General features: G+C 44.8%; 4 protein-coding genes across 4 annotated transcripts; 3 read left to right on the forward strand and 1 right to left on the reverse strand.

Annotated features, from left to right (window-relative positions):
- The first annotated feature begins 1,513 nt into the window (after window positions 1-1,513).
- si:dkey-21c1.4 (flocculation protein FLO11) lies at window positions 1,514-4,724 on the forward strand. The gene is made up of 4 exons (XM_029714871.1): window positions 1,514-2,735; window positions 2,907-3,008; window positions 3,704-3,820; window positions 3,917-4,724. The coding sequence occupies exons 1-4, from the start codon at window positions 1,514-1,516 to the stop codon at window positions 3,943-3,945; spliced, it is 1,470 nt and encodes a 489-aa protein (XP_029570731.1). The 3' UTR covers window positions 3,946-4,724.
- Window positions 4,643-13,571, reverse strand: LOC115156634 (BRD4-interacting chromatin-remodeling complex-associated protein-like). Its single transcript, XM_029704148.1, has 12 exons — window positions 13,533-13,571; window positions 10,742-10,787; window positions 10,510-10,558; window positions 10,321-10,386; window positions 8,516-9,700; window positions 8,358-8,394; window positions 8,215-8,264; window positions 8,087-8,136; window positions 7,687-7,832; window positions 7,489-7,583; window positions 7,284-7,386; window positions 4,643-7,191 (listed from the first exon to the last, which is right to left on the reverse strand). Exons 2-12 carry the CDS (start codon window positions 10,780-10,782, stop codon window positions 6,719-6,721), a joined length of 2,295 nt encoding a protein of 764 aa, XP_029560008.1. The 5' UTR covers window positions 10,783-10,787; window positions 13,533-13,571; the 3' UTR covers window positions 4,643-6,718.
- A 924-nt stretch (window positions 13,572-14,495) lies between these two features.
- tbcc (tubulin folding cofactor C) lies at window positions 14,496-16,282 on the forward strand. Its single transcript, XM_029704173.1, has 2 exons — window positions 14,496-15,234; window positions 15,373-16,282. The coding sequence occupies exons 1-2, from the start codon at window positions 14,644-14,646 to the stop codon at window positions 15,838-15,840; spliced, it is 1,059 nt and encodes a 352-aa protein (XP_029560033.1). The 5' UTR covers window positions 14,496-14,643; the 3' UTR covers window positions 15,841-16,282.
- A 1,334-nt stretch (window positions 16,283-17,616) lies between these two features.
- LOC115156657 (peripherin-2-like) lies at window positions 17,617-25,040 on the forward strand. Its single transcript, XM_029704185.1, has 3 exons — window positions 17,617-18,561; window positions 20,845-21,091; window positions 24,479-25,040. The coding sequence occupies exons 1-3, from the start codon at window positions 17,981-17,983 to the stop codon at window positions 24,683-24,685; spliced, it is 1,035 nt and encodes a 344-aa protein (XP_029560045.1). The 5' UTR covers window positions 17,617-17,980; the 3' UTR covers window positions 24,686-25,040.
- Window positions 25,041-27,944: the final 2,904 nt, after the last annotated feature.

Consider the following 27,944-nt stretch of genomic DNA (forward strand, 5'->3'; position numbering starts at 1 on the left):
TTCTAGCGTTATTTGCATATTTCCGTTAGGGAACGCCTACTCAGTATTGCGCGTGTGCAATATATATATATTTTTTAACCTTTATTTAACTAAGCAGGTCAGTTAAGAACAAATTATTATTTACAATGACGGCCTACCCTAAACCGGACAACGCTGGGCCAATTGTTCGCCGCCCTATGAGACTCCCAATCACGGCTGGTTGTGATACATCCTGGAATCGAACCAGGGTCTGTAGTGATGCCTCTAGCACTGAGATGCAGTGCCTTATACGGCTGCCCACTCGGGAGCCCCTAACTCAATTGTCCCTTGCACTCATTCTAAACAACGCCATTTTTGGAAACTTTGGCAAAGTGTACAAAAAGTCTACAAAAATGTGATTCTAGTGTTGGGAACAGAAAACTGTATTGAGATAAAATGTTTCATAGATGAGAACATTTGCAGAATGTCCCCCAAAATCGATATCGTTCCTTCTTCTACAGGCCAAATAAAACGAAACGCGAACGAGCATTGCTTCGCATACACGCGAGAAAAGTAGACTTGCTTTTCTGATTTTAAGCGCCTGTTTTCTGTCATTCACGACCGGGCATTCTAATTCCAGCGAGTACACGCTCGTTCGCGTTTCATTTGATTTGGCCTTCCCACTGCCCGCCACTGGGCTTCCGCTTTCCCATATTTGGTAGGGAGTGTAAACGCCCAGCGGATGTTTCACATTTATACATCCGGTGAAATGTCTGTCTCATTGTTCTATCTGTGGGTGTAGCTTCCACTAGGGGTCAGCAAAGATCTATCTATTTTTCAACTTCCACGCTCACTTTCTCTAGACTACGAGATACATTGTTTCGTTTTTACCGGTACAATTCTAACCAGTTGCTGTATCGGTAACGAGTGCAATAACAGTTCGTTTGGAGAAAGTAATATCAGACATTTCTAAAGCTTTATTTGTGCAGAAAATATTTTTGATGTGGAATTATCTAGATAATTTTCTCAGGCGTTTACTTGTGCTACCCAAGGGGTCTTTTCCAAAAGTATTTAGCAGACAAAAATGTTATGGTTGAAACAACTTCTGCACACAATGTTCCACGCGTACAGTAAAATGGCACAAGTTTACATTTCGTCAAGAAGAAGATAAGCATTAGAAGCTGTTGAAGTGGCGCTGGTTTCGTTCTAGCAACCAACAAACGGCAAGTCAAATTGATTCTACCACTCAAGACTCATGTCATGTGGGTTATGTAAGCCAATATGGCATTTCCCATTGTCAGGAGCACGACTAGAAAAGCCTAATAATGGTCATCAAACTCATTAACCCATTTGGTTGAGAGAAAAGTAATGCATGTATTACATATCCATTTATAGATTATGTATAGTTTTTCTCTAAGATATTAAAGCTAGAAAGGTATTGGTTGTAAGAGACAACATTCTGAAAATAATTTCATCCTTTGTGTCAAACTCTGTCAGACCATAATAACAACATAATATTTACATCATCTATAATCCTCTCTCTTTTCCAGCAGTGATGTCGTCCTCCAGTGAAACATGCCCGTTCTGTGGGAAAAACTTCAAGAGACTGAACAGCCACCTTCCCAGATGCAAGATGGCTCCGGTCGCCACAACCACACAAAGCTTGCAGACCCTCCCTGGCCCAGCTGACCTCATCACAGACAAGAACAGCAAGAAGACGTCTTTATCATTGTCTTCTTCATCACCATCAACAACTTCTACTAAGAGTAAGAAGGCATCATCTTCATCACCAGCGTTATCACCATTGGCAAGTACAACCAAGAGTAAGAAAACATCATCATCATTGACAACTTCTAAAAGCAATAAGAAGACACCATCACCTTCCTCATTGTCATCAACAACAACTTCAAAGAAACGGCAGAAGCTCCTTGATGAGACTTTCATTCTCTCCAAGGACAGTCTGGCAAAAGATCCAGCCAATATCCACACAAAACCCAAAGCGATAGCCAAACTCAAAGCAGTCCCTGCCACAGCCCCAGTCCCTGCCCCAGTCCCTGCAACAGCCCCAGTCCCTGCCACAGCCCCAGTCCCTGCCACAGCCCCAGTCCCAGTCCCTGCCACAGCCCCAGTCCCTGCCACAGCCCCAGTCCCTGCCACAGCCCCAGTCCCTGCTACAGCCCCAGTGAGCACTAAAGCCAAAGCTGCCTCTAAGAAGGTTTCACTGAGGGAGCAGATTCAACTATCTGCTCAGACAGCCAGAGCTGCTGCCACACTATCCCAGGAACCTTTACCAGGGGCACAGAGTGACGCAAGACCCTTCTGGAAGGAGGTGGAGGTGGGGAGCAGTAGGGAGAAGGTGGGGAGCAGTAGGGAGGAGGTGGGAGGAGAAGAGAAGCTGCAGAAGTCAGGCACTGGTCAGCCCAGACCCAGCATCCAGGACCACACCACCAACAAACCTGACCGGCTGTACAGCAAGACAATCACACTGGACCATAACCCAACCATAACCTCCGACCTCAATAAAGACGGTCTACGCAGCAAGACAAGCAACAGGGGACGACTCACGGTCAACCACGTTTCAACAGTACTGGACCGTGTTCAGACCACAACCGCTGATCGTAACAAAGACTATCTGTATAACAAGACCAGAAGACTGCTCACGGTTGAACTCGGTCAAACCTCCATGAGGACAGAGTCAGCAACAGCCAATGAGAGCGTGACAAGGGAGAAAGCGCCATTCGACACCAGGAAGTATGGTACTGAGCAGAGGATCATGGGTCTGTAGTGTTTATCTGGTCCTACTGTATTATGGCTAACTAATCCGTTAACCATTGACCTCTCTACTCCCTGTAGATAAGACCAGCACTAACTAACTGGTTAACCATTGACATCCCTACTCCCTGAAGATGATGAGACCAGTACTGATTGACTGGCATGTTGTGTTGTAGGTAAACTGTCTCTAGGGGAGGTGAGGCTGAAGGAACTGCCTTGCTGGATCGCTACCAGAGCTCCCCGCAACCCCAGAAATGGAGTAGAGGCCCTGAACAGCGGTAGAAGACACCCTACACCACGGATCATCAACTAGATTCAGCTATAGGACGATTGTTTTTCATTGAGCGGATGGTCAGGGGGCCGGAACATAGTTACAAATAATTTGTAGACTGCAAATTGACCGCAATAAGCCCAAACAGATATATTTGACAAAAACATAATTATTTTAAACCTTGCTTACATTTGTATACGATCACATACACTGAGTATACAAAACATTAAGAAGTTACCAGCTACTAAGTTGCTTTGAAAATAGTGGAAACAACTTTTAATGTACACTGAGTGTACAAAGCATTAGGAACACCTGCTCTTTCCATGACATAGACTGACCAGATGAATCCAGGTGATATTGATGTCACTTATTAAATCCACTTCAATCAGTGTAGATGAAGGGGAGGAGACGGGTTAAAGATGGATGTTTAAGACTTGAGACAGTTGAGACATGGATTGTGTGTGTGTGTGTGCCATTGGGCGTGAATGGGCAAGACAAGATTTAAGCGCCTTTGAACGGCATATGGTAGTTTTTTTTCGTAGTTTTAAATGTTTTTTTTATCAGAAAACTTGGGGGTGCCAAATAAAACGCCAGTAGGGGAACCCTGTGCCATATATACACACACACACACACACACACAGTGAATCTATTCGGTTATCCCATGATATCTCTTTTAGGTCCATCTACCATCTCTTTCTCTAGGATGGCAGTGGTACTACAGGAGGTATATAGATGTGAGGAAAGGTGGAGTGGGAGGAGTGGCCATGCTGCTAGCAGGATACTGCATCCTGGGCTACACTTGGCACTACCCACACATCAGTAAGTGTGTATGTGTGACTTCAATCTTTCTTCAGAAAATGTACTGACTTTCTTTATTTTTCTATGTTTACTGACTTGTGTGTTTTCCCTCAATAGAGCATGACCGCTGGAGGAGGTACCACTGAGCCCTGCTGAGCTCCAGCGGTAGGGGTCAAACTAAGGGGAAACCTCTCACTCTGGGAGTGCGCCCCTAGTGGTGTGGTGGAGAAACATTTTTCAACAGGAGACATATTTGATGAGCTGCAGCTATGGCGAAAAATGCTTTGCCTTTATACATATATTCTTCTGTGTGAAAGGAGATTAAATGTATACAGAAGCAACACTGAGGTGCCGAGGAAAATGGTCTCATTTCAGTTTGAAGTTTAATTTCTTGTAAACCTTGTGTACAACTCTAAGTATTTGTCGCATTTGCTATTGTTTTGTTAACTGTTTATGAAAGGGAAGGATATCTCAATGTTACAGCACTTCTGCTTCTATGACAAGTTAAAATGAATTGTGTTCTCTCTAAACTAGTGAGAACAGCATCAAAGCTAATTCAGCACTCCTAAAAGACTCCCAGCCAGTCCAGCAAGTGTCACTGTTGGACTGTTTTTGTTTAAACTGACAATGTACTAATGTGTGTAGCATACCCACCCAATCAATGCCTCAAATGATTGAATGTAAAGTCATGACCAGCCATGAGACAAACTTGCCCAAGTATAGTAATACTATATTTACAAGTATTACAGTGTGTGTGCTTGCAGTATTTAACTGACTGTGAAGGTTTTACCAATACTACATGTTTGAGAAAGGTTAAGTTTCAAATGAATCAGGCTATGCCCATTTATGATTGTATTCCAAATGAATTTATTGTTGACTTTTCTCTTTCTGTTGTAGTGAACACAAACTAAAAATGAACAACTGACAGTATTTGTAATGATTTCTCTTGGAACACTTCATAGCCAACAGAATACAAAAAAAAACTTTTACATTCTTTTTCTTTACAAAAAAGTATAAATATTGTTTCATTTTTATGTATATATAGATATATATATAAAAACTATACAAATCATGTACAGAGTGTGACAAACAAAAGTAAACAGTGAAAATGGGGATAATGAAGTAAAAATGTGTCACTCCTTGGCAGAAAGAGCCTAGTATATCAACCTTAGGCACTCCTGTGTGAAACGACTGTTCCCCATCAAGTGCACTACTTTTGCTCCACGCCACATAAGCTCGTCAAAAGTAGTGCACTATCACAGGCATAGGGTGTAATTTGAGACATGGGGGTGGTCAGGACCAGGGCTGAAATACAGAGGGTTGACAACCTCTCTCCTGTTGATTGGGGTATAATTGTTGGGAGGACAGGAGGATTGAGTGAAGTGATGGATAGAATGGAGGAGAGGAAAGTTAAGTGGGCGAAGTAATGAGTAACATTCGTCCAGTGTACGTACGCAGACATACACATACAACGCATGACCTTCCAGGGTCATTAAATGTCACGACGGTTACAGTGGTTGCGTGTTGACTTCGCTGGGACACACATCCCAAACAAAACAAATAAGTGATTTATAAAAATAAAAAAAATTGAAACAAAAAAAAGATAAAACACGTCGAAACATTTCTCCCTCAATCTGAGGAGTTAGCTCCCCCCAACACTAATACACTCTGACGAAAGTGAATGTGTGTGAGTGCAGAGGGGCGTCACATACCTTTAAGGTACAAAAGAAAAATGCCAAATAAGATGACAAAACTGACAGAAAACCAAAAGCTGCTTGTTTAGTCATTATATAGACACAGAGTGCGAGTGAGTCTCTGGCTTGACTTTACCGTGAAGACTGAAGTAGAAAACACAAAAATAGCTATATTTGTTGTAGTTTTCCAATCCATCAATTACTACTGTATTTTATGTGAAGGTGTGTAATGTCAGGTGCAAAAAGGACATTTCTTACAAGGCTTCTTCATGTAAACATTTCAAGGACAACGTAGAATTTCTCAGGCACAAAATCATCATCTTGCTCCTTCCTGAACTTCAGCATTGTGGGACGTAGCCTAACATTGGGGTTCAGGATTTTTTGTATAGAGGTCAATGAGAGAGGGTGTCGAATTTGGTCAACAAAAAATGTAATTGCTAATTTGCTACATGAGGCTTATTTGATCAAATAGAAGTTTTGCAATGGTTAGGTTGTTACAAATGCACTGATATAAGTGGATACACGTGGCATTAATATCTGAGTTGTACCTGTCATAGAGATACTGTATATAGAGGACTCATCGTGGATATAACTCGTTTTAAAGTGGCCATTGGGGCTTCCACCACTTTAAAGTAGCCAACTCGGTGGGGATTCCTATGAGTTGGAAGCAATCGGCCAATGAAGAAGAAAATGTACTACTTTAAAATGGAAATAGCCTCAATGGCGCTGCCCATGTGTCACAGACGCTATGATGGCACAGATACAGAGAAGAGTCGTCCATCTATCTCTATAGCTTGTTATTTATACACGTATCTGCCCTCTCATTGGCTAAAATAGTCCTACCTGATCTCGCCACCTCCCACCTGCCTTCCATCTTAGAGGACATGTATTTCCATTGTTAGAGCAGTCAATCGACTATTTTGTCAATATAACAGATAATTTTTGCATCCTCTCCCCACTCACACCCAACAGGATATGATGTCACAAAGATCATGACCCCTGGTTGTGCTACAGTAAACATAGTATTTCTATGGTTACAGTATTATCTAGATTATATTTCTATGGCTGTAACTAACTCAGAGCTGGTTGAACTGGACTGACAATGAGAGAGAGAAGGAGAAAATAAACAACAAACATGTAATCCCTGGGGGGAAAGGATGGGAGGATGCGAGAGATGGAGAAATGGAACGATAAGAGTGATGGGCACGTCTGCCTGTCAGTCTGTCTAACATTCTAGAATGCTGTTGACGGCTGCCTCTAGAACCGAGTCTGTGTCGGGCGGGGTGGGAGGCAGGGGTAGGGGGACCTGGGGGTGAGAGGACAGGTGAGACAGGTGCTGAGTCTGTTCCGTCCCTGTCGACACTGCCGCTGTGGCCGTAGCAGCCACGTTTCCTCGGTGATAGTTTCTGTTGTTGTTGTTGCTGCTACAAGCAGCTTTGTTTCCATAGTTGCTATGTTGAGTCCTCTTCAGGTCAATGATACTCTTATAAGAGTCTATTCCTCCTCCCCCACTACCTCCCCCCGGGTCTCCATAGCCTGACTGGGGATCTGTCCTGTAAGGGGGGTCTGTGGTCACCCCCCTCACTGACTGTCTATGGCCATGGCTGGACGAGGGGGAGGAGAGAGGGTCCAAGGGGAGGCAGGGGGGAGAGAGGGGAGACGTCTTCACCGCACAACAGAAATCTTCCAAGAAGCCATCTATGGAGGGAGAGAGAGAAAGAGACATGATGAAAAATAATGGTCCACACCTTTTGAATGATCCACATTCCTGCCATGTCCCTCCTCCTCACCTGGGTCAACCAGTATCATACGTTTGTCCTGTGTCAGGTTCTGGCGTTCCTCTTGGTTAAAGGTCCTGTCAATCATCACCATCTCTGAGGAGGGACTGGAGCGCTGCAGGAAAAGAGGGACTTAGCAACATCCTTACAATTTTGAAGATAAACAAGTATTTGTGTGTATGTGCATATGTCTGTGTGTGTGTGTGTGTGTTCTCACCTCAGCCTCCACCATCAGCAGTCGTCTGTATTTGTTGATCATAACCTGGGTTCTCTTCAACACCTGAGTCGCTATCGTCTCAAACTCATCATCCACTGGTACAGACAGAACACAGCGTCACACACACACACACACACACACACACACACACACACATACACACATACACACACACACGGTGTAGGGGAGGTTTCTGACCTTGAGAAAACTCTTCTTTGTTGGGCGGAGCACCGTGGAACATGTGGTAGGGGAGGAGTCTGTGCAGTGCGTCATCCAATGAGGTGAAGCGGGTGATGTCAGGTGACAGAACCCCTGAACGATCCATCGTCAACTGATGTAGCATCCTGTAGACATACACATTGTACACTTGTCACATACAATCAGTATATATGCATATGTGGATATACACACACATCTATACCACTGGAGGCTGCTGAGGGGAGGATGGCTCATAGTAATGGCTGGAATGGAGTGAATGGAACGGTATCAAACGTATGGTTTTCATGTGTTTGATATTATTCCATTCCAGCTATTACTACGAACTGTCCTCCCCTCAGCAGCCTCCACTGATTTATACGCACCAACATACACTACTTACATTGCTCCTCTGGTGAGCTGCTGAGGGGCCGGCCTCTTCTGAGTGCTGACCTACAAGAGACACGTCATTTTCATCATCACGCACACAAACTAACACACAAACACACACGTGTGCAACATGTAGACTACCTGTGTGTTTAGCAGGGAGTCTTGGCTCATGGAGGTCATTGTTTTCACAGCTAGGAGACAAAAAAGGAAACAGGAGTCAGGAGAGGGGTTTCTATATGTCTGTAACTACACACAGACACACAAACTCATATACAAACACAAACCTTTGTTTCCAAGGAGGTTGACAAGCTGTGTCTGAGCCTGTGACAGGAAGTGGAAAAGAAAACAACAAAATATATTATGGAAACGAATACAAAGAGGGTAATATTTGAGAGAAAAAGAGAGAGAGAGCGAGCGAGGGGTAGAGAGTTGTAGTTAGTACCTGTGAGTATTCCTCGTCCTGTGTGGCAGTACCAGTGCCAGAGAGAGACATGGGGGAGAGGGAGCTGCTGTTCTGAGTCACTACGAGGCGCTGCACTGGGCTGCACGACACCTGACCCCGAACCCCTGCGGTCGCTGTGCCAACCAGTGTCAGACACCCCTGATTTGATGCCGACTGGATGGGGGCAGGGCTAGTACCAGGAAAAGTCTGCCATTTTTGGGTCATGGCTCCTCCTACCTGACTGCCTCCCACCTGGATCAGCTGACCACCCGCCGTCGCCGTGAAGTTCTGCCCGGTGACAAGCTGCACTGTGTTCTGATTGGCTACCATGGTTGATTGGGATGGATCTGAGGAGCCATTGTGGTGGACCAGGTACTGCCCTGGGGCCAGGTTGGCCTGGACTTGTTGTCCCTGGTTCTGCTGCCCCAGTGGAGAGTGGACCAGGATGGAGCCATTAGCTGTGTAGTGTCCCTGGGCTGCAGTGTTAACCATGGTGGTGGTTGTGGTCTGGAGTCCCAGGCTGTAGACTGTCTGAGCCCCAGCTTGAAGGGGTTTGGGCTGGATAGGTCTGACCAGGGCCTGGGTGCCCCCTGGTCCTCTCTGGATGATGATGTTCTGCAGGGGGATGTTTTTAAAGGGCAAGCCCACCTGGTTCACCTGGCCCGCTTGGGAGGCGGCGGCGAACACCTGCCCCCCTGCTGCTACTCCCCCCATCACCCCCCCAATCTCCCCACCCTGCCGGAGGAGGATCTGTTGGACCCCTCCACCTCCAAAGGACCCCAACACCTGGATGTGACCCCCTGCCTGGCCGTTGGGCAGCTGGGACACCTGGGATACGCCCTGGAGGAACTGACCACTGGGAAACGCTGCTGTCGCCGTGGTGACCCCGCCGCTGTACCCCCCCGAGACCAGCTGGGTGGGGAATGGGGAGGGGGCCGGAGGGGGAGGTGGTTGGGAGTCTAGCATGGCCTCCTGTTCCAGAGTCTGTTCGGTGATGTCTGCCTCCATGAGAGACTTCTGCAGGATGTCAAAGTGCTGGTCCTCTCCTCCTCCAAGATCCATTCCTCCTGGAGAGGCTCCTCCCCCCAGCTCATCCTCGATGAACGATAGGCTGCTGGAAAGCTGGAGGCCAGCCCCCGCTGAATCCTCAAACTCGCCATCTTTGAGGCCGGAGTTAGAGTCAGCCTGAGAGAGAGAAAAAATGAAAACACTTTATAACTATAATTGATACTCAAGGTACTCAAAGTGCTTTACATATTAGTGGGAAGTTCACCTTATCCACCATCAGTGTCTAGCACCCACCTGGGTGATGCACGCCGACCATTTTTGTGCCAGAACACTCAGCACACATCAGCTGTCAGGTGGCGAGGTGAGGAGTGATATATGCAAATTAGGAGGATGATTAGGTGGCCACGATGGAATGGGGCCAGGTTGGGAATTTATCCATTACACCAGGGTTAACACCCCTACTCTTATGATAAGTGCCATGGGATTTTTATGACCACAGAAAGTCAGGACACCCGTTTAATGTCCCATTGGAAAGACTGCACAATAGGCAGGGCAAAGTTCCCAACACTGCCCTGGGAACTCCCTAGACCAGAGGGAACAGTACCCCGTATTGGCCCTCCAACACCACTCCAGCAGCATCTGGTCTCCCATCCAGGGACCGACCAGGACTGACGCTGCTTAGCTTTAGAGGCAATCCAGCAGCGGGATGCAAGGTGGTATGCTGCTGGCAACTATGCAGGCTCCGTCAGTATATAAACCCACTGGCAGCAGGCAAGTAAAGGTTTACTACGACTCACAGTGTTACTAGTGAAGAAGGTTCCAGCAGAGCCGTACGCTGCGTTCGTCACATCATCCTCCTCAATCTGAAGGAGAAAACACACTGTCACTTCACCTGTATCACAAAACAGTCTGCTAACTTTATTAAATATTATGTTAGTTGAAATGGGCATGGATGAACTAGTAGACCAGAGGGGGGAAACACTCACAGACTTGTTGGTGGAGCCGTGGAGGTAGTCATTCAATGCCTGCACATCTCTGAAGGAGAGAGGGAGGGAGCTGGAGTCAGAGACAATATGAATTATTTTTTTTAATGCAATTTAGTTAACATTTGAAGCCCCTGGGCAACATACTTCTCTGTTCCACCTGCCATTATGAATGTCTTAGTGTTATATATGTGTTATAGACTATGTTTGTGATTTAATTGTCAGATAGATTTACCCTATAATATCCAGAAGACGGCGATCGTCCTCATCATCCATGACACCTGGGAGCGGAGAGGTGAAAGCAAAGAGGGACGAGGTGAGAGGAGGGGTGGATGAGAGCAGAGAGAAGGATGATGTGAGAAAAATTATGTGTAATTGAAGGAAGGATAAGTGGAAAATATTCTATTAGGCTTTTAACTGTATACATTCTGTAACTATGCTAAAAAGCTCAAATGCAATATAAGAGTTTTTATTCAAACCCGTTACTACTCTAGATTGCGGCAACAATTCTTATGAATGCTTATGAGCACTAAAGAGCAATGCAGAAACATTGACAGTGGGCCAATACAGAGGAAGTGGTGTGTGGTGACAGTTGGTGATGAGTTGGTGATGACGCAATAAAACACTCACAGCTTTCTGACAGCCAGCATGGAATCATTAATTAACCACCCTTTATTTTCTGTGCTGGAGTGGAAGGGAGCAGGGTGAGAGAGACAGATGGGAGAGATACAGGAAAGAGAGAGCTAGGTTAAGAGAACAGTGTGTACAGTATTGCCCCTATCCCTCCACCTAGTATCCAGATTCCCTGAGAGTAATAATATGACATTTTAGCAAACGCTCTTATCCAAAGCGATTTACAGTTGTGTGCATACAACCCACTATTCTGGCGTTGCAAGCACCATGCTCTACAGCATACTGCGAGTGACGATCCCGAACCCTACCCTTCTCCTGCACATTGGTCGTCTCTCCTGTCACCTCCCATAGAATGAAGATGGCCATCGGTGTAAATTACTACACACTGTTCAATTTCAAGGTTGTCTGGGAGTTGAACGTTTAGAAAGCATTTAAATGTGTTTTATAGCCAACATTCCACAGAACTAACTCCTATGATGTTGACCTTGTATCATGGCGGAAGGGGGCCATAGAACAGTGAATAGCAATAGTATCATACTATTCTCAAGGGCGAACCTGTTATTTGGTTAATTCAGAGCTGCAATGCCAAGGTTAAACAAGGTGGGGCTTTGAAAAATGGATTGCCAGTGTAGGGGGCCTAATATACTGTGATGTGTCCCAATTATATACTTTTTTTTTTAAAACGTATTTGTATCATTCATTCGACGTCATGTCAAATTACAAATCTGATACATTGTGTCAAGTCAGTGATGTAGCCTCTTACTCCCGTATCAGTCTGTGGAAAAATGTAGCAAGTTTGAAACAAAATGGCGACTCCACCACCATCTTTATTTGAGAAACAAAAGCCTGATGAGACTCAAAGCAATGCGACAAAGTCTCAGCTACAATTGAGTAGTTCAATGTAGGGAATTACACGACTATGGTCAATCAGAAAATGTAACTGGCCGTTTGGAAATTGTGAAACTAGTTGTATTTTTCAATAGTTGGGCTGCTAGCTTGTTTTTTTGTCCTTAACAAGACATATGGCATACGCAGATAAGCGTGGCACTTTATATGCAGCTTTCCACCCCCCAAAAAGGAAACAAAACAATACATTTTACTTCACAAATTAAACCGATACACGGGCTCTTGGATGGTCCCTTCAAGTCTTGTTAACGATAACGTTAGTTGAAAAATAATCTGATGGCGTCGTAGTATACGTTGGCTACGCGACTAGCTAACCTTAGCTAGCTTTATAATGTCCCTCTGCCCATGTCATTGGGGTTATTTTATGCCATAGCGGCGAGCTAACACCACTAAACATCGAATGTATACGTGTAAAATAACGTTAACTGTCCAAATTCACACGCAGTGTCAAAAAACCCTGTCAGTTGGCTTTGAAATATCAAAGATTTGACTAGATAAATTTGACCGAATGTGGGAAAACAAGCAGCTAGCTAGAACGTTGTCAGCTAGCTGGCCAATAAATGCAAAAGAAACAAAATATAGCATTTCCTCTCCCCCCTACAACTCGCCCAGTGGTCGGAGTAGGCGTATAAGAGATAGCTAAACCAGCTCATCCGAAGAATAGTCGAAACATTTTGCTCCAATTGAATTTCGACATCGCAATAACACCCTCCCAAATCTTAGCATTGTGCTGAGTCGAACCGCTAGCTAACGACAGTCGTGGCACAGCGCTCAATCTTTGGCATCGTTAAGAAAGCCAGTTAATGTACAGCTTGCTGTTTTTATGTCCAAAAATAGACTGAATCGACAGACAATGAATCGCATTCGAGCACAAAAAGCCTGTCCTTCCAGCCTCTAGCTGACGTGCTCGTTCTCTGTTGGGGTAGACTAAGGCTACCACTTGTCTACTACAGTATTTAGCTCATCTGCCAGCATGCAAAACGTCACATTTCTCTCGATTTGCTGAACAGACGTATTTCAATCGCGGAGTCTTCCATCAAGCAGCTCTTGGGGCTACTTATTTGACCGAGGATTTGTTTTACTGGTAAACATCGGCCTGTTCTAGGTTAGCTCCGTTGTCGCCTATTTAGAATCGTCGGACAGAATTCGTTGACACGGCTAACGGACTAAACAGCGTCGAGACATAAATATTTATTTCAATTAGCATAACATAAAGACGACTGAAAGAAGGCAAACCCTTACTCCTGTCTCACTCTTCTTGAAACCCAATATCTCCATTTGGCAACTTTTAATTTGCTCCCCCTCCTCCTCCCTCCCTCCTTTCCCACTCATATATTTTTCTCACTGTCCCTGTTCTGTCTCAGATATATTTCTCTCCACTCTCACTCTATTCCCCCCCAGAAGGAAGGAAGGGAGGAAGGAGGTTGTGTGTGTTTTTTCCTTGAAATTTTATCACAAAATTATAATACACTCAAAGGGAAACTCACCGTCATGAAAAAGCAGTGCCTTGTCAACGGGGTTTCCTCGCCATCACAGCACGGGTAGTCGGGGTAGTGCCGCTCCAGCAGAAGGCAGCAACATCAGAGCATTCTACAGATAGCATTGCAATATTCCATAGTACTCACATAGTACAACCAAATAGTTACTAAACTATAAATAATGAAAAACTATGTTCTACCATTCATTATATATATATATTTTACTTAACAGATACTTAAATTCTCCCATATGAATAGGAAATTGTTTTACTGTACACTTGGCTATTATGAACGGTAGGGGGCCACTAATAGATGCCACACCTTGATGTGGCTGCTTAAGTAATTGAGGAGGATTGACTGCACATTGTGACTACAAAGAGATCATCAAAACGAGGGCGTTATCCCACTCATATACCCTCCAGGGGCATATAGGAGGGCGGTAACAGCTTTAATAAGTAATCCTATTCATAGGGCTGCTCTGTACACCATGTTTCAGTCAGAGATTGGGGTCAATTACATATACTGCAATTCAATCTATTGTGATGTGAATTCATGTAGGCCTATTTTATTCCACACAATATAGACCCATTTCATATTATTGCATCAAACAGTTACAGCTGTCTCCTTTGGAAGAGTACAGTTATTCCTCCCTGCACAATAATAAAAAGTTACTGTATATGAAAGTGAGGTGTGTGTGACATTGAGGAATCAATACACTCTTCTACATCTACTGTGAAGGTGGCCCCTGATATACTATTTTACTATTCTGAGATTCGTTTTATATTCGCCTAGATTTAAAAACCCAGGAATCCTTCCATTTGTTTTCGCAGTAGGGCACGATAGAACATGGGAATCATTATAGATGGATATTTGTTATTTCAGAAACAATCATGTATGAACTTGTGTGGTCTGGCTGACACCAGCTCTCGTGGGCACTGAGGACCTTTAGGTCGCGCGTCAACCAGTCCAGGTGAGAGTGGGGAGAACGTAGTAAACGCCGTTCCATAATCCACCAATTAAGTGACAGTATCGGCAAGAGCGTGGGGAGGGATTTATCCAATGAGAAGGCCGTTTGTTACGAAGCGACATTATCTCTTCCGCATTTGCCGATACAAACAACATGAACGAGAATATGGATGTGGAGAGTGGTATTTGTCAGGGAAACGGGGACTCTGGTCCTAGTGAGTTCGGCGTGAAGATCCCGGAGAGGATGCTGAAACGGGAACAGGATAGGCTCGAGGACGTGGAGAGAAAGAAAGAGGTGAAAAAGAGCCAGTCTGTCACGGAGGAGAAGAGTGGGTTCTTCACCGCGACGTTCGGCAGCGAAAGGGCGGCTATCGAGAAGTTACTGGCTGGTTGCTCTGGGGCTACTGACCGTGTCCTGGCCACCAAAACCTTGGAGGAGGTGACTACTAAAACACAACAGCTCCAGAAGTTTCTAAACGACAGCATGGTGTTTTTACCGCAGTACGAACTGAGGCAGGCACAGGTGGCGCTCCAGAAACTACAGAGCTCTCTTGCCGAGAAGAGAGATGAGATTCTCCCCAAGAAGAAGTTCGCCTTTAGGTCGCGTGCAGCAAATACACCCAAAGTAGATCCACCTGTCGCGGACCCAGCGACACCTGTAACGCCTAAGGATTCTGGCCGAACTAAAGTGGACGGAGCCATAAGCCCCCCAGAGCAGTGCGGCTTCTCCCACTTTGAGTCCCAGGTAAAAGTCCCTAACATAACAAGATTCATTAAATCATTTTTTATGAGAATGCTTGTCTCTAGTCAATTGTGCTGTAGAATCTACTCTTTGAAGGTATGTAGTTTAAATGTCTGATGACCACTGTTTTATTTTTGGCAGGTGCTGACCAAGACAGGGGAGGAGATCAAACAACAGGATGTTCTCCTGACCCACCTGACCAATTGCAAGGTCAGACTCCTGGGCTCCCCCAGCACCATCCACATCAAGCACGTCCAGAACTGTGAGATCTTCTCTGGGCCGGTCTCCAGCTCTGTATTCGTTGACCACTGCACCGGCAGCACCCTCTCCTTCCCCTGCCAGCAGCTACGAACTCACCACACTACTGACACACAGGTCTATCTGCACGTCACTAGCCGCGCCATCATAGAAGACTGTCAAGGGGTGTGCTTCGCCCCCTTTGCCTGGTCCTACCCGGGTCTGGACCAGGACTTTAAGGTGTCTGGTCTGGACCGGGAGAGGAACAACTGGAACCAGGTGGATGATTTTAACTGGCTGGCCATAGGGACCCAATCACCTAACTGGTGTGTCATCCCAGAAGCTGAGAGAAGAACTGAATGGGACTCCTAGAGACATAATTAAAGAGCCTGTCAATCAAACAAATGAATACTGTTTTCTTATTTTCTAGAATTTATGTAGTTGACTTCGCAACAACAACAATCACTCAGTCCTGATGGAGACAAAGCCTTATGTGACTAATGCTGATGGGTTGTTTCATAATGTCCTGACAGGGTTGTGTGTGTGTGTGTATATACGCACGCATTGCTGCTTTCTCAATACCCTACTCTGAGCAGTACAATTAGAACATTAACCACAGGTAATGTCACTAACACAGTTTGTTACACGTTCATTTAATCAGAAAGGACCACCTTAGTCCTTTAAAAATATAATAGCCACACCTTAATGTTTACAAAACACATTTCTTTCACTGTTCTCTCATCTATGGAAGTGGTCTTGGTGAGTGTTAGTAAAGATGTAAATAAAGGGTTTGGTTGACAAACCAATAAATCTGTCAGTTTGTCTTTAATGGTACATAAAATATTTTACTGAAACAGTTTGGGGTAGTTTTCCTGGATGCATATTAAGCCTAGTTCTGGACTAAAAAGCAAGTTCAATAGGGATTCTCCATTGAAAGGTTTTTTTAGTCTAGGACCGGGCCTAATCTGTGTATGGAAAACCACCCCTAACTGTTTCTTCTCTTTTCCACATCCTGTCCCCACTTTTCCCATGAGAAAGCTGACATCTATTAGAGGTTATTATCATAGTGCAGCAGTGACAGTGCTGATCTCTGCCCTCAGCTACTCTAACACCAGTATGCTCCTCTGGTTTCTCTTAAGTTCTGCCAACTTCTGAAGATGTCATATCAGGTCTGCTGGCCTGTTGTGTGTCCCTGTGCAGCTCACATGTGCACCTGCCATCATGTAGTTGATTGAATGCTCATATAACCACACAAATCTCCCTTCTCTTATATAGTGTACACATCACAATCCTAGCTTTGCTGTGCAATCAAGAGGCCCCCTTTAGAAGTTAGTTGTTGGTCCACAAAACTGCCAGCAGCATTACACAGTTCATTCAGTCCAGACACAAACACCTACATAGTTAAATCTGCCTGCTTCCTTACTACAGCGGGGTATATTACAATGCAGGATCGATGAGTTAGCCAGCTAACTTGCCTTATCATTCTGAAATAAGCTTTTATTTTTTAGAAATATAAGCTAAAAACGGGCATGGTTTAATTGTCTTAACAGCCCAAAAAACATCTCAGTTTAGCTTTCTTAATGAACCAGAAAATCAATAGTTATTTCTGGTTGATCAAAGTTATCTCATCCTGCTTTGTAGTAGACCCCTCTGGTGAGAGACTGCCAGGTTGTTTATGTTGGCTGCTGAATGCAGGTGTAGCTAAGTGGGTCATGGGGAGACTGTGTTGTAGGAGCTACTCTAAGGATCTATTCTTCCAGAGCCTGTCTGTGAGGGGCTTACAGGTTTTTTGGTTGTTTTTATTGAATCGTCTTACTGACTCTACACTGCAAACATCCTGCCTCGTCTGAACCAAGGGTCTCATGTCAACATCACAGCACATCTTAGTTCCACCTACCGGCTCTTCGTTAACCACTAACCATTAACTGTCCTCGTTTCCGGCCCCCGGTGCGTTCGATCGGGGCGACCGTGGACCATGTGAGCATTCAAACCAATTATGTATCCTGGCAGCAGTTTACGGCCTGGCTCATCTTCTGGAGAGGGATTTCTGTAAATGGGATCAGACTGCTTACAGGGGATTATCATGACGCACCTCCCCTCTGTCTGGAATCTGGAGGATCTTCCTCAATCCTCCTCCAGCCAGCGAAAGGGACATCACAATTAGCCTCACCTGTTGATTTTGACATTTTTGGAGGGAAAGTTTGGGACAGAGGCAAGGGGGAAAAGTGTGACCCTGTGTTCTGTAATCCGTCTGGGTGAGTTTGGTGAGTTTTCTTTTTAGGGTCCTGCCATTATGGGTGAGGAAAGGGCCCTGAAGTAATAACAGCACTCCTCTTTCCTTACCTCTCCTTCTCTCTGGGATGGATTACAGATCATTGGCTGAGCAGACACTCCTGCCCTGCTGAAACTGCTGCCTGGGACATCCAAAAGAAGGACCAGACCTTCAGACATTAGAGCTATATCTCATCTCAGTAGTGTATTTTCCTTTTAGGAATCTCCCTAAATTGCCACCATGGCACTAATGAAGGTCAAGTTTGACCTGAAGAAGCGGGTGAAACTGGCCCAGTTCGTATGGCTGATGTACTGGTTCTCAGTGATGGCAGGCGTGCTGGTCTTCAGCATGGGGCTGTTCTTTAAGATCGAGCTGCGTAAGCGCTCAGAGATGATGGACAACAACGAGAGCCACTTTGTCCCTAACCTACTAATCGGCGTGGGGCTGCTGGCCTGTGGGATCAATGCCATGGGAGGCAAGATCTGCTACGACTCCCTGGACCCCAGCAAGTTCTCCAGGTGGAAGCCTATGCTCAAACCCTTCCTAGTCTCCTGTGTGGCTTTCAATTGTCTCCTGGTGCTGACGGCTCTGCTCTGCTTCCTAATGAGGATCCCTCTCCAGTTCACGCTGGCCGAGGGCCTGAAGAACGCTCTGAAGTTCTACAAGGACACAGACACACCGGGACGCTGCTACATGAAGAGAACCCTGGACCAGATGCAGATGGAGTTCCGTTGCTGCGGCAACAACAACTTCAGGGACTGGTTCGAGATCCAGTGGGTCAGCAATCGCTACCTCGACTTCAGTGCCAAAGAAGTAAAAGAGTGAGTCATGATATTAGCAACAGATCTAGGATCAGTTCTAAATATCCCTAACCATTAGGCGGTTATAATGCCAAACTGACCTTAGATCAGTGTTAAACATAGTATGTTTTATTTCAAGTAAGATGACCCTATAATAGGCCCACACCAACAAATGGTATGAATGGAGATTGTAGAGTTAGTTTATGGGGGGGGTTCACTGTTCTTAATGGGTGTTCAGTATAAAGGTATTGCAGGTGCGAGGAGGGGGGGGCTAAGTAATATAAAAGGGCCACTTTTTGTTATAAGGTTAAGGAGGGATTACAGGGTCAGTGGATTTTAGATTTTAGTGTTAGAGGTAGTGATGGTGGTGTGTGCATGTGGGTTTGTTTAAAGGATTACTGAACAGTGTCTGGCTTACGGGAGGTGGGGGAAGGAGATTCAGTCTGTGAGAGTTGAAGGGGAATGATTCCGGGGTCTGTTTTGCAGTGTCAGGTGTAAGGTGTGTATTTTTTTTTCACCTTTATTTAACCAGGTTGGCCAGTTGAGAACAAGTTCTCATTTACAACTGCGACCTGGCCAAGATAAAGCAAAGCAGTGCAACATAAACAACAATACAGAGTTACACATGGAATAAACAAGCGTACAGTCAATAACACAATAGAAAAAAAAGAAAGTCTATATACAGTGTGCACAAATGTCATGAGGATGGATTCAGGTGTTTCAAGTTTTGGTTTTCAGTGTAAGTGATATCAAGTGTGCAGTTTTGGTTGTCTGAAGGGGCAGTGAGTGGTATAAGGCGTACGTGCACCCATGTGTGTGTGTGTGTGTGTGTGTGTGTGTGTGTGTGTGTGTGTGTGTGTGTGTGTGTGTGTGTGTGTGTGTGTGTGTGAGCCTGTGAGCCTGTGAGTTCTTAGTAGTGGCTCCAACCCTACTTTAATACACCTCATTCAGTTAATCGGTCCTGTCTAGAGTGTCAGCATTATCAAGCATTTTCAGTATTCCCAACAGAGTGTTATTCTATGTCCTTGTTGTTGGGAATGACTGGAAATTATTCATATCCCTGTCACTCTCTCATCTCTGATCCCATCAGACTACTCTTTGCATGACTCGAATTTAGAACTGCCCTACAACTGTCAATCACAGTTAAAACCCTACCACCAGACCACCCAAAGGCCAAATGCACACTTCCTGCTACAGAATCAGAGAGATTACTGCTGTCACGGTCAGTCCAGTCAGTCTCACTTTATGGGGATAATCCACATCTACTCAGATGATCAACAAACTGCTTGATTGATTACCTGTCAACTATAACTATGTTGACAAGCCACAACTAGGTTAACTAGCTACTACTGTATATCCAGCCATCGATTAGTTAGTATGCAGACTAATTCCATTTAGGCAATTCATCATCATTCGAAGTAATGGATCAACCATCAATTTCTGAATTGAATTTCAATACATCCTCTAAAATGCCTTCTCAGTGTAGTGGAGGAAAGTAATTCTGAGAGAGATCTTTTGTAAGTGGTGTGCATCATTATCCTCCATAATCCTTTGTTGTAATTTCTGAGTCCGTGGCAGATAGATGTCTTACCAATGAGGACGTGTGTTCAATGAGAGTTGCTGAATGTTTTTCTCATCTTCAGTGTGCTCATCTGTTTGTGTTGGAGACCGAGATGTAGTGAAAGTATCATAGTTCCTTCCCAATGTAAGCAAAGTTCATTCTTCATTCTCAGTTGGCTCATGCACCTTTTTTTGGAAAGCAAGTGACAGTATTCGTTTGCACTGTTTCTTCCCAAATCCAATGTGAGGAGAGCAGAGTGTTCCCAGTAGAGAGGGGCTAACGGGGTTAATCCCTTTCAAACAGCATGTGAGAGACTGATAAAGCTTCATGATCCTCTCTTTACCAGGTACAATATGAACTGATTTCAGCTCTGTCAGAAACAATGCAAGCACTGCAAACCCTTTGTCATGCAAAGAGCATGAAAAAGCAGTGTTAGGGTTGTGTCAGGTCTTACAGCCTAATACTACCTTTCTAAATACTGGTAGTTCACTAGGACTTCATCACGCTTACAGTACATTATGATGGATGGATTGGGTAGGGCTTTTTATATATTACCCTGACCATAAAATCTGCCCTTTGCCCTCTGACCCCCAGTCATTTAAGCACTAATGAGTATGGGAAGTACTTGATGGAGGCTACCTTTTCACTCCCCTAACCCCATAAGACCTTGACCCTAACACACAATACACTGACCCTAAGCCATAAAACCTTAACCTCTGCTCTTTGCCCTTTCACCCCCCCAGTCGTATCGGCAGCAACGTGGATGGGAAGTACCTGATGGATGCTGTTCCATTCAGCTGCTGTAACCCCAGCTCACCTCGGCCCTGCATCCAGTACCAGGTGACCAACAACACGGCCCACTACTCCTACGACCACCACACCGAGGACCTGAACATCTGGAAACGGGGCTGCCACGATGCACTGATTTCCTACTACGGAGGCATGATGAACAGCATAGGAGCCCTGGTGCTGCTGGTCACTATTCTGGAGGTAAGAAAATATAGTCTGTAGAGCATCTACAGATGGACTATCCAAATAAAGTTTTACCAAATACTCCCTTTCACTCGCTTGTTAAAAGACATGGGCTGTTTTTTGTGATGAAGTTTGTCACTGAGAGTTGACAAAGATGCCCCAGATGCCTGGCTAGATCCAGAATTCCTGGCATGGTGTCCTCCTGTACTCTCAATGTATATTTCCACACCTCCCTCCACCTCCCTCACCTCTTCCACCACTTCCACCTCCCTCCATCTCCTCCACCACCTACCTCCACCTACCTCCACTTCCCTCCACTACCATCACCTCTTGGAGGCTTTGATGTGGGTGTCTCTGGGGTGTGTGTGTTCGAACGTGGGAAGTGTTTGTACTTTCACTCAGCCAAAACAGTGCACAGTTACAGTCACTCACCCTTCCAGATAACTTGAAACAATCTGACCAGAGGGGTATATATAAGCTAGATCTACTCAGCGTTTTCAAATGCTAGCCAGCTTCAGTTAGCTTCACAGTCCAGCTCATGCTTCATTCGTACTACGATGTGGATATTGCTTGTCCGCCTGCCGCTAACTCTTGCAGGCTTATGTCGTATGTGGCTAGTCGAGCACCGAACTCTTCATTGAGACAATACTGAAACATCAATGCAATGGAGAGTCAGTGCCACATTTTCAATTGTGCCTAAATCAAAATGAAAGAAAAGTTGTCTTGCATATTCAGCAGGCTATGGTGTGAAATAGGCTTGTTGAAGTGACGTCTTTATTTATCGTTAATGCCATCTTTGGCATGCTTGTCAATGCACAAGCACTTTTTTCCCCAACACCTATCAATAAAAGCAAAAGTTTCTGTGCAAAGTTTAAAATGCATTCTGTCATTACTACATGTGTAATGTGATAGATATTTTAATGTAACTTTTTTAACACTGTTTTTTTATTAATACGATTTTGAATCAGTCATGTTCCTCAAATTAAAGAAATGATGATGATGCAATCTTTGCGAGAGGGAGGGAATCTGATTTCATTGGTCCTCAACTCGCAGCTCAGACACTTCCTTCAGGATATATTTGAGCAGGTTAGTTCTGAAGGATTTGTTGCCACAGGAATTTACCTGACTGAAAGGTGAGCAACTTTCGAGGTACCAGTTATCCCGAGTTGAACTCAGAGTTAACCAAAGTTACCTCCCTAACTCCTCAAACCATGTATAGGCCTCAGGTCTGGAAGTGTCAAAGTTGGTTTGACTTTGGATAGCCTATCTCTGGGGTTAGTTAGGTACGTCAAAAAAATTACACTGTGTAAATGAGATAATATTTTCATGTTGCTCTTCTCCTGGTTGTCTCATTAAATGCTTTCAATATTTGTATATGCATTTCTACAATTTATAGTTGGTTTGAGGTTTTTAAGTCATTGAAATTTGGAGCTATTGACATTTAAAAGTATTGTCCCATGTACATTGTGTAATTTACTGATGGTTCGTAATGAGTCCCATATGGATATCAAATATCAAACACATCAAATTGACCATGGTCGTTAGGATAGGGCCATGTGCAGATGCAATCTGAATTGATAAATACTTGGGTGCTTCCAGCTGTAGGCAGGATTGAAATAAATCCAACCCAAGGAAAACTGTTACGTACCCTTCATTCTGTGACATACCATTTTTTCCTAATTTTTTCCAAATCTCAGTTTTGGACAAGACTGACTCAATGACCAAAACTATCCTATTTACACTTCGTAGTAGTCAATGTTGACACAAGAATAAATGTTTCTGACTAATATGGATGCCACATAGACCGTTTTCTACCAGAGAAGTTGTTTATTGCCTTCAGTTGCTCCCTTAATTTGTCCTGAAAACCTGGACTTGGACTCAATCTGCTGAAGCTTATCAGGGATAAAAACAACCAGAGAGATCTCCTACCTGGAATAGCCATGGTTACGCAACTGTCTCCATGGTATTACCTTACCTATAGCTTTGTCAGAGGGGTCATGCTAGAAAGGATCCAGCGTTTGTCAAATTAACATCAGATTTGACTTTTCGTACTAGGTTTGGAGAATTAACGTAGCAGGTTAGGGGAATTAGGTTGAAGTTTGGAAAAGGCTTAGCTCGAATGTAAAAAATAAATAAATCTACTTTTGACAAAAGCTGGAGCAATTGAAGTTGAATATTCCTGGTGTTTGTGATGCCTGCCGTTTGGTGCGACGCAGACCAGGTGGGGAGCGTGGTGAAACAGAGGAGTCATCACAGTCCTTTTGAGTCAAAGTCTCTACTTAACAAAGTCATGTTGGGGCGGCAGGTAGCCTAGTGGTTAGAGCGTTGGGCCAGTAACTGAAAGGATCGAATCCCTGAGCTGCCAAGGTAACAATCTGTCATTCTGCCCCTGAACAAAGCAGTTGTCATATGCTGAGGCAGTGAAGAAAGTAGATTAGGATGGGTCAATGGTGAGGATCCCAGTGAGTAATAGATTTGTGTCAGAGGGTTTTTTGAGCTTCTTCGGTAGGCTGTCATTGTAAATAAGAATTTGTTCTTAACTGACTTGCCTAGTTAAATAAAGGTTAAATAAATGTTTTTATCCTGTTAGAGCTTTTGTATCGAACCCATTGCACTGTTCAAGTGCAACTTTTATGGTCATGTCGCAGCAGTGTGTAGGAGGATGATTCCAAGATGTGGGAAGTGTGCAGGAGGGCATGGGACAGAGGATTGTGTAATTTCGGTGGATAAAGTTGCTTGTGTCAACTGTAGGGGTGCCCATGTTGTTGGGGATCGGAAGTGTCCGATGCGAGAGAGGCAGGTTGAAGTGGCCAGAGTCAGAGTAGTGCAGAAGCTGTCGTATGCTGAGGCAGTGAAGAAAGTAGAGGAGGATGGGTCAACGGTGAGGGACCCTGAGAGGATCCCAGTGGGTAATCCCAGGCCGTTGGCATGGTGCAGGAGCAGATAGTGTCAAAGTAGTGGAATGGGGTATGTCTTTTATTCGGTTCTGTAGGGCTACACAGATGCTACTACACTAGCCTATGCCGGTAGCAAACTTATGATTGCTGTTGCCTGTTGTTGCATACCCTGTCAGTGTGATTCTCTGTTTTTAGCTAACTCTTTGTTTCAGACGGGTTTGATGTGTTGACTTGGAACATAAGCAAAGCTATATTTCAGTTGCTGAATGCTGATTGGTGTGATCTGTTAGACACGTTAGCCTGCGCTAACAGCTATAGCTATCTCTCTCAACCCCTGTAGGTTGGTTAATGTGGGGTTAGGTTAAGTTTTGGGTTTTCACTTCCAGTACATGAGCAAGTCGCTGAAGCTAGTGTCTACCTCAGGCCAGGTGTAGCTCTTCACCCAGGCTTGCTGTAAGTCTTAGCCCAGGCTAGGTGTAACTAATATGTCTATCTCTATCCCCTGTAGGTTATTGTGATGATCGGCCTCCAGTACGTGAATACCTCCCTGTCTAACCTGGCCAACCCAGAGGACCCAGAGTGTGAGAGCGAAGGCTGGATCCTGGAGAAGACAGTGAAGGAGACATTTACTGACATCATGGACAAGATGAAAGCCATGAGTAAAGGCAATGCAGTGGACGAGGCCGGAGTGGATAATGTCGCCACGGGCAGCTGAACAAGACACGTTGACACAAACTGAGACCACTCCCACCGAAGGATAGAAAGGCAGATTGAACACCTCCTTTGCATTTATTACACAAAATACACACATAATACACACATACAAGCCCGACACACACGATACTGTCCATCTGAAGGGAAAACTGAAATGGACACAAATGGACTCTTGAGCACATGTCAGCACTTACGATGTGTTGAATGTACGAATGCATGAATGTATGTATAAGTTACATTATAACCAATTTCCAATATGCCCTCCCCCACTCCAATACACACAGACTAACACACAATACACACTTTTTCTAACACTCATACCTTTTCCACACACACACACACACACACGCACACACGCACACACACACACACACACGCACACACACACACACACACACACACACACACACACACACACACACACACACACACACACACACACACACACACCTCCTCCAACCCCAACTTTGCTACTCTGCTTCAGTTCTCTGTGTTTTCTTACGTTCTGTATAATTCTGCTCTGTTTCATATTTTATTTTTACCCCATTTTCTATAAAACGAGGGAAAAACTAAACACCACCCATTGTCATGAAAATGCATAATGTCAGATGTTTTGCATTGTACTGTGAAAATGCATTTTTAAGAGTAAGGTCAGGAAACCAGGTATGTTGTATTTTATGGATAATGTGGGGCTGGTGGTTGCGATGCAACCCGCTCTCCTTCCCAGAGAGGAGGTTAAAGTGGAAAGGTTAAATATTAATTCATAGCCCAAGGAATATATTTTTTTGGATCCACCTGTAGTGTAGTTTTTTCTATTCGATAATTCATAGAAAATTCCAAAGAAAAGGACTGAAACACCCCAGATATCACCTCTTTAAAGTTCTTCATTTCTAACTGTTAATTTGAGAGATGGAGGGGGGCTGGAGACTCCTGGGCTGGAAGAGGTGGAACCATTTCACCCTAACCCGATGTTAGTTTGGGGAGGAGGGCTGGAGACTCCCGGGCTGGAAGAGGTGGAACCATTTCACCCTAACCCGATGTTGTTGAAGTTTGGGGAGGAGGGCTGGAGACTCCCGGGCTGGAAGAGGTGGAACCATTTCACCCTAACCCGATGTTGTTGAAGTTTGGGGAGGAGGGCTGGAGACTCCTGGGCTGGAAGAGGTGGAACCATTTCACCCTAACCCGATGTTGTTGAAGTTTGGGGAGGAGGGCTGGAGACTCCCGGGCTGGAAGAGGTGGAACCATTTCACCCTAACCCGATGTTGTTGAAGTTTGGGGAGGAGGGCTGGAGACTCCCGGGCTGGAAGAGGTGGAACCATTTCACCCTAACCCGATGATGTTGAAGTTTGGGGAGGAGGGCTGGAGACTCCTGGGCTGGAAGAGGTGGAACCATTTCACCCTAACCCGATGTTGTTGAAGTTTGGGGAGGAGGGCTGGAGACTCCCGGGCTGGAAGAGGTGGAACCATTTCACCCTAACCCGATGATGTTGAAGTTTGGGGAGGAGGGCTGGAGACTCCTGGGCTGGAAGAGGTGGAACCATTTCACCCTAACCCGATGTTGTTGAAGTTTGGGGAGGAGGGCTGGAGACTCCCGGGCTGGAAGAGGTGGAACCATTTCACCCTAACCCGATGTTGTTGAAGTTTGGGGAGGAGGGCTGGAGACTCCCGGGCTGGAAGAGGTGGAACCATTTCACCCTAACCCGATGTTGTTGAAGTTTGGGGAGGAGGGCTGGAGACTCCTAGGCTGGAAGAGGTGGAACCATTTCACCCTAACCCGATGATGTTGAAGTTTGGGGAGGAGGGCTGGAGACTCCTGGGCTGGAAGAGGTGGAACCATTTCACCCTAACCCGATGTTGTTGAAGTTTGGGGAGGAGGGCTGGAGACTCCTGGGCTGGAAGAGGTGGAACCATTTCACCCTAACCCGATGTTGTTGAAGTTTGGGGAGGAGGGCTGGAGACTCCTGGGCTGGAAGAGGTGGAACCATTTCACCCTAACCCGATGTTGTTGAAGTTTGGGGTGGAGGAGCTAAAGGAGACGTGGCGGGGGTGAACCAGGGGTGACCCCAAAGTTGAGGACATTTGAGCCTGGCAGCTAAACCCCTGGCCTCTGACCCCTGAACTCTGACCCCAGCCCTCTGCTCTGTGAGGTCACTCAGCAGATCCAATCAGCATTCTCTTATTGGATTATCAAGAGCTACTGTACATACCCACACACTCACAGACCAACGCCCAGGCTACTGTTGTCTTTGTAAATAGTCTAGTATTGATACATAACTTTTTTTAAAGAGTGTAATTCATTTAAATTATTTTATTTACTGTAAAGAAAATGTTTTCCATGAGAAATCCTTCTTTTTTTCTTTCTTTATGTTGTGTAGAAGGATGATGAGGCCATTGTGTAAATGAAAATGTTAATAAAGGAAGCTAGCCCTGTGAAGTAGAGTTGGACATATTGGTGTTGTGTTGTTTCTACTTAAGACTGATCAAAGATCAAACAGAAATGCCTTCTGGGAACTCAGCGGGGTGCCTGATTTAGCCAATTGGATCAGGGTAATCATCAGATTATTGCATTCACATGGACACAGGACAACCCTGCACATGGAGACTGAAGGACGAGGGCGTGTGCGTATGTGCGTGTGCGTGTTGTGTTCGTTCTGTGACTTTAGATGTAAAAAAAACTAAACTTTGTATCTCTAACATTCTAAGTGTTTTTAGTTGTTAAGCGACCAAAGGATCTGCCTACTTTACCAAAGGATCCGCCATTAACTACGTTACCAAAGGATCCGCCATTAACTACATTACCAAAGGATCTGCCATTAACTACGTTACCACAGGATCCGCCATTAACTATGTTACCAAAGGATCCACCATTAACTAAATTACCAAAGGATCTGCTATTAACTACATTACCAAAGGATCTGCTATTAACTACATTACCAAAGGATCCACCATTAACTACATTACCAAAGGATCTGCCATTAACTACATTACCAAAGGATCTGCCATTAACTACATTACCAAAGGATCTGCCATTAACTGCATTACCAAAGGATCCGCCATTAACTACGTTATCAAAGGATCTGCCATTAATTACGTTACCAAAGGATCTGCCATTAACTACGTTACCAAAGGATCTGCCATTAACTACGTTATCAAAGGATCTGCCATTAACTACGTTATCAAAGGATCTGCCATTAACTACGTTACCAAAGGATCTGCCATTAACTACGTTATCAAAGGATCTGCCATTAACTACGTTATCA

This window comes from Salmo trutta, chromosome 2, assembly GCF_901001165.1.
Source record: "Salmo trutta chromosome 2, fSalTru1.1, whole genome shotgun sequence".
NCBI classification, from domain to species: Eukaryota; Metazoa; Chordata; class Actinopteri; order Salmoniformes; family Salmonidae; genus Salmo; species Salmo trutta.

Bases quoted from the DNA above. Each gene is read 5' to 3' on its own strand.
- si:dkey-21c1.4 (XM_029714871.1), top strand. From the start codon at position 1,514: ATGTCGTCCTCCAGTGAAACATGCCCGTTCTGTGGGAAAAACTTCAAG. The intron at 3,009-3,703 runs GTAGAAGACACC...CTCTTTCTCTAG, and splicing joins AGTAGAGGCCCTGAACAGCG to GATGGCAGTGGTACTACAGG. The intron at 3,821-3,916 runs GTAAGTGTGTAT...TTCCCTCAATAG, and splicing joins TTGGCACTACCCACACATCA to AGCATGACCGCTGGAGGAGG.
- LOC115156634 (XM_029704148.1), bottom strand. From the start codon at position 10,782: ATGGATGATGAGGACGATCGCCGTCTTCTGGATATTATAGG. The intron at 8,395-8,515 runs GTACTAACTACA...TTCCTGTCACAG, and splicing joins AGGACGAGGAATACTCACAG to GCTCAGACACAGCTTGTCAA. The intron at 7,833-8,086 runs GTAAGTAGTGTA...GTATGTCTACAG, and splicing joins CAGCTCACCAGAGGAGCAAT to GATGCTACATCAGTTGACGA.
- tbcc (XM_029704173.1), top strand. From the start codon at position 14,644: ATGAACGAGAATATGGATGTGGAGAGTGGTATTTGTCAGGGAAACGGG. The intron at 15,235-15,372 runs GTAAAAGTCCCT...TATTTTTGGCAG, and splicing joins TCTCCCACTTTGAGTCCCAG to GTGCTGACCAAGACAGGGGA.
- LOC115156657 (XM_029704185.1), top strand. From the start codon at position 17,981: ATGGCACTAATGAAGGTCAAGTTTGACCTGAAGAAGCGGGTGAAACTG. The intron at 18,562-20,844 runs GTGAGTCATGAT...TCACCCCCCCAG, and splicing joins AGTGCCAAAGAAGTAAAAGA to TCGTATCGGCAGCAACGTGG. The intron at 21,092-24,478 runs GTAAGAAAATAT...TATCCCCTGTAG, and splicing joins TGCTGGTCACTATTCTGGAG to GTTATTGTGATGATCGGCCT.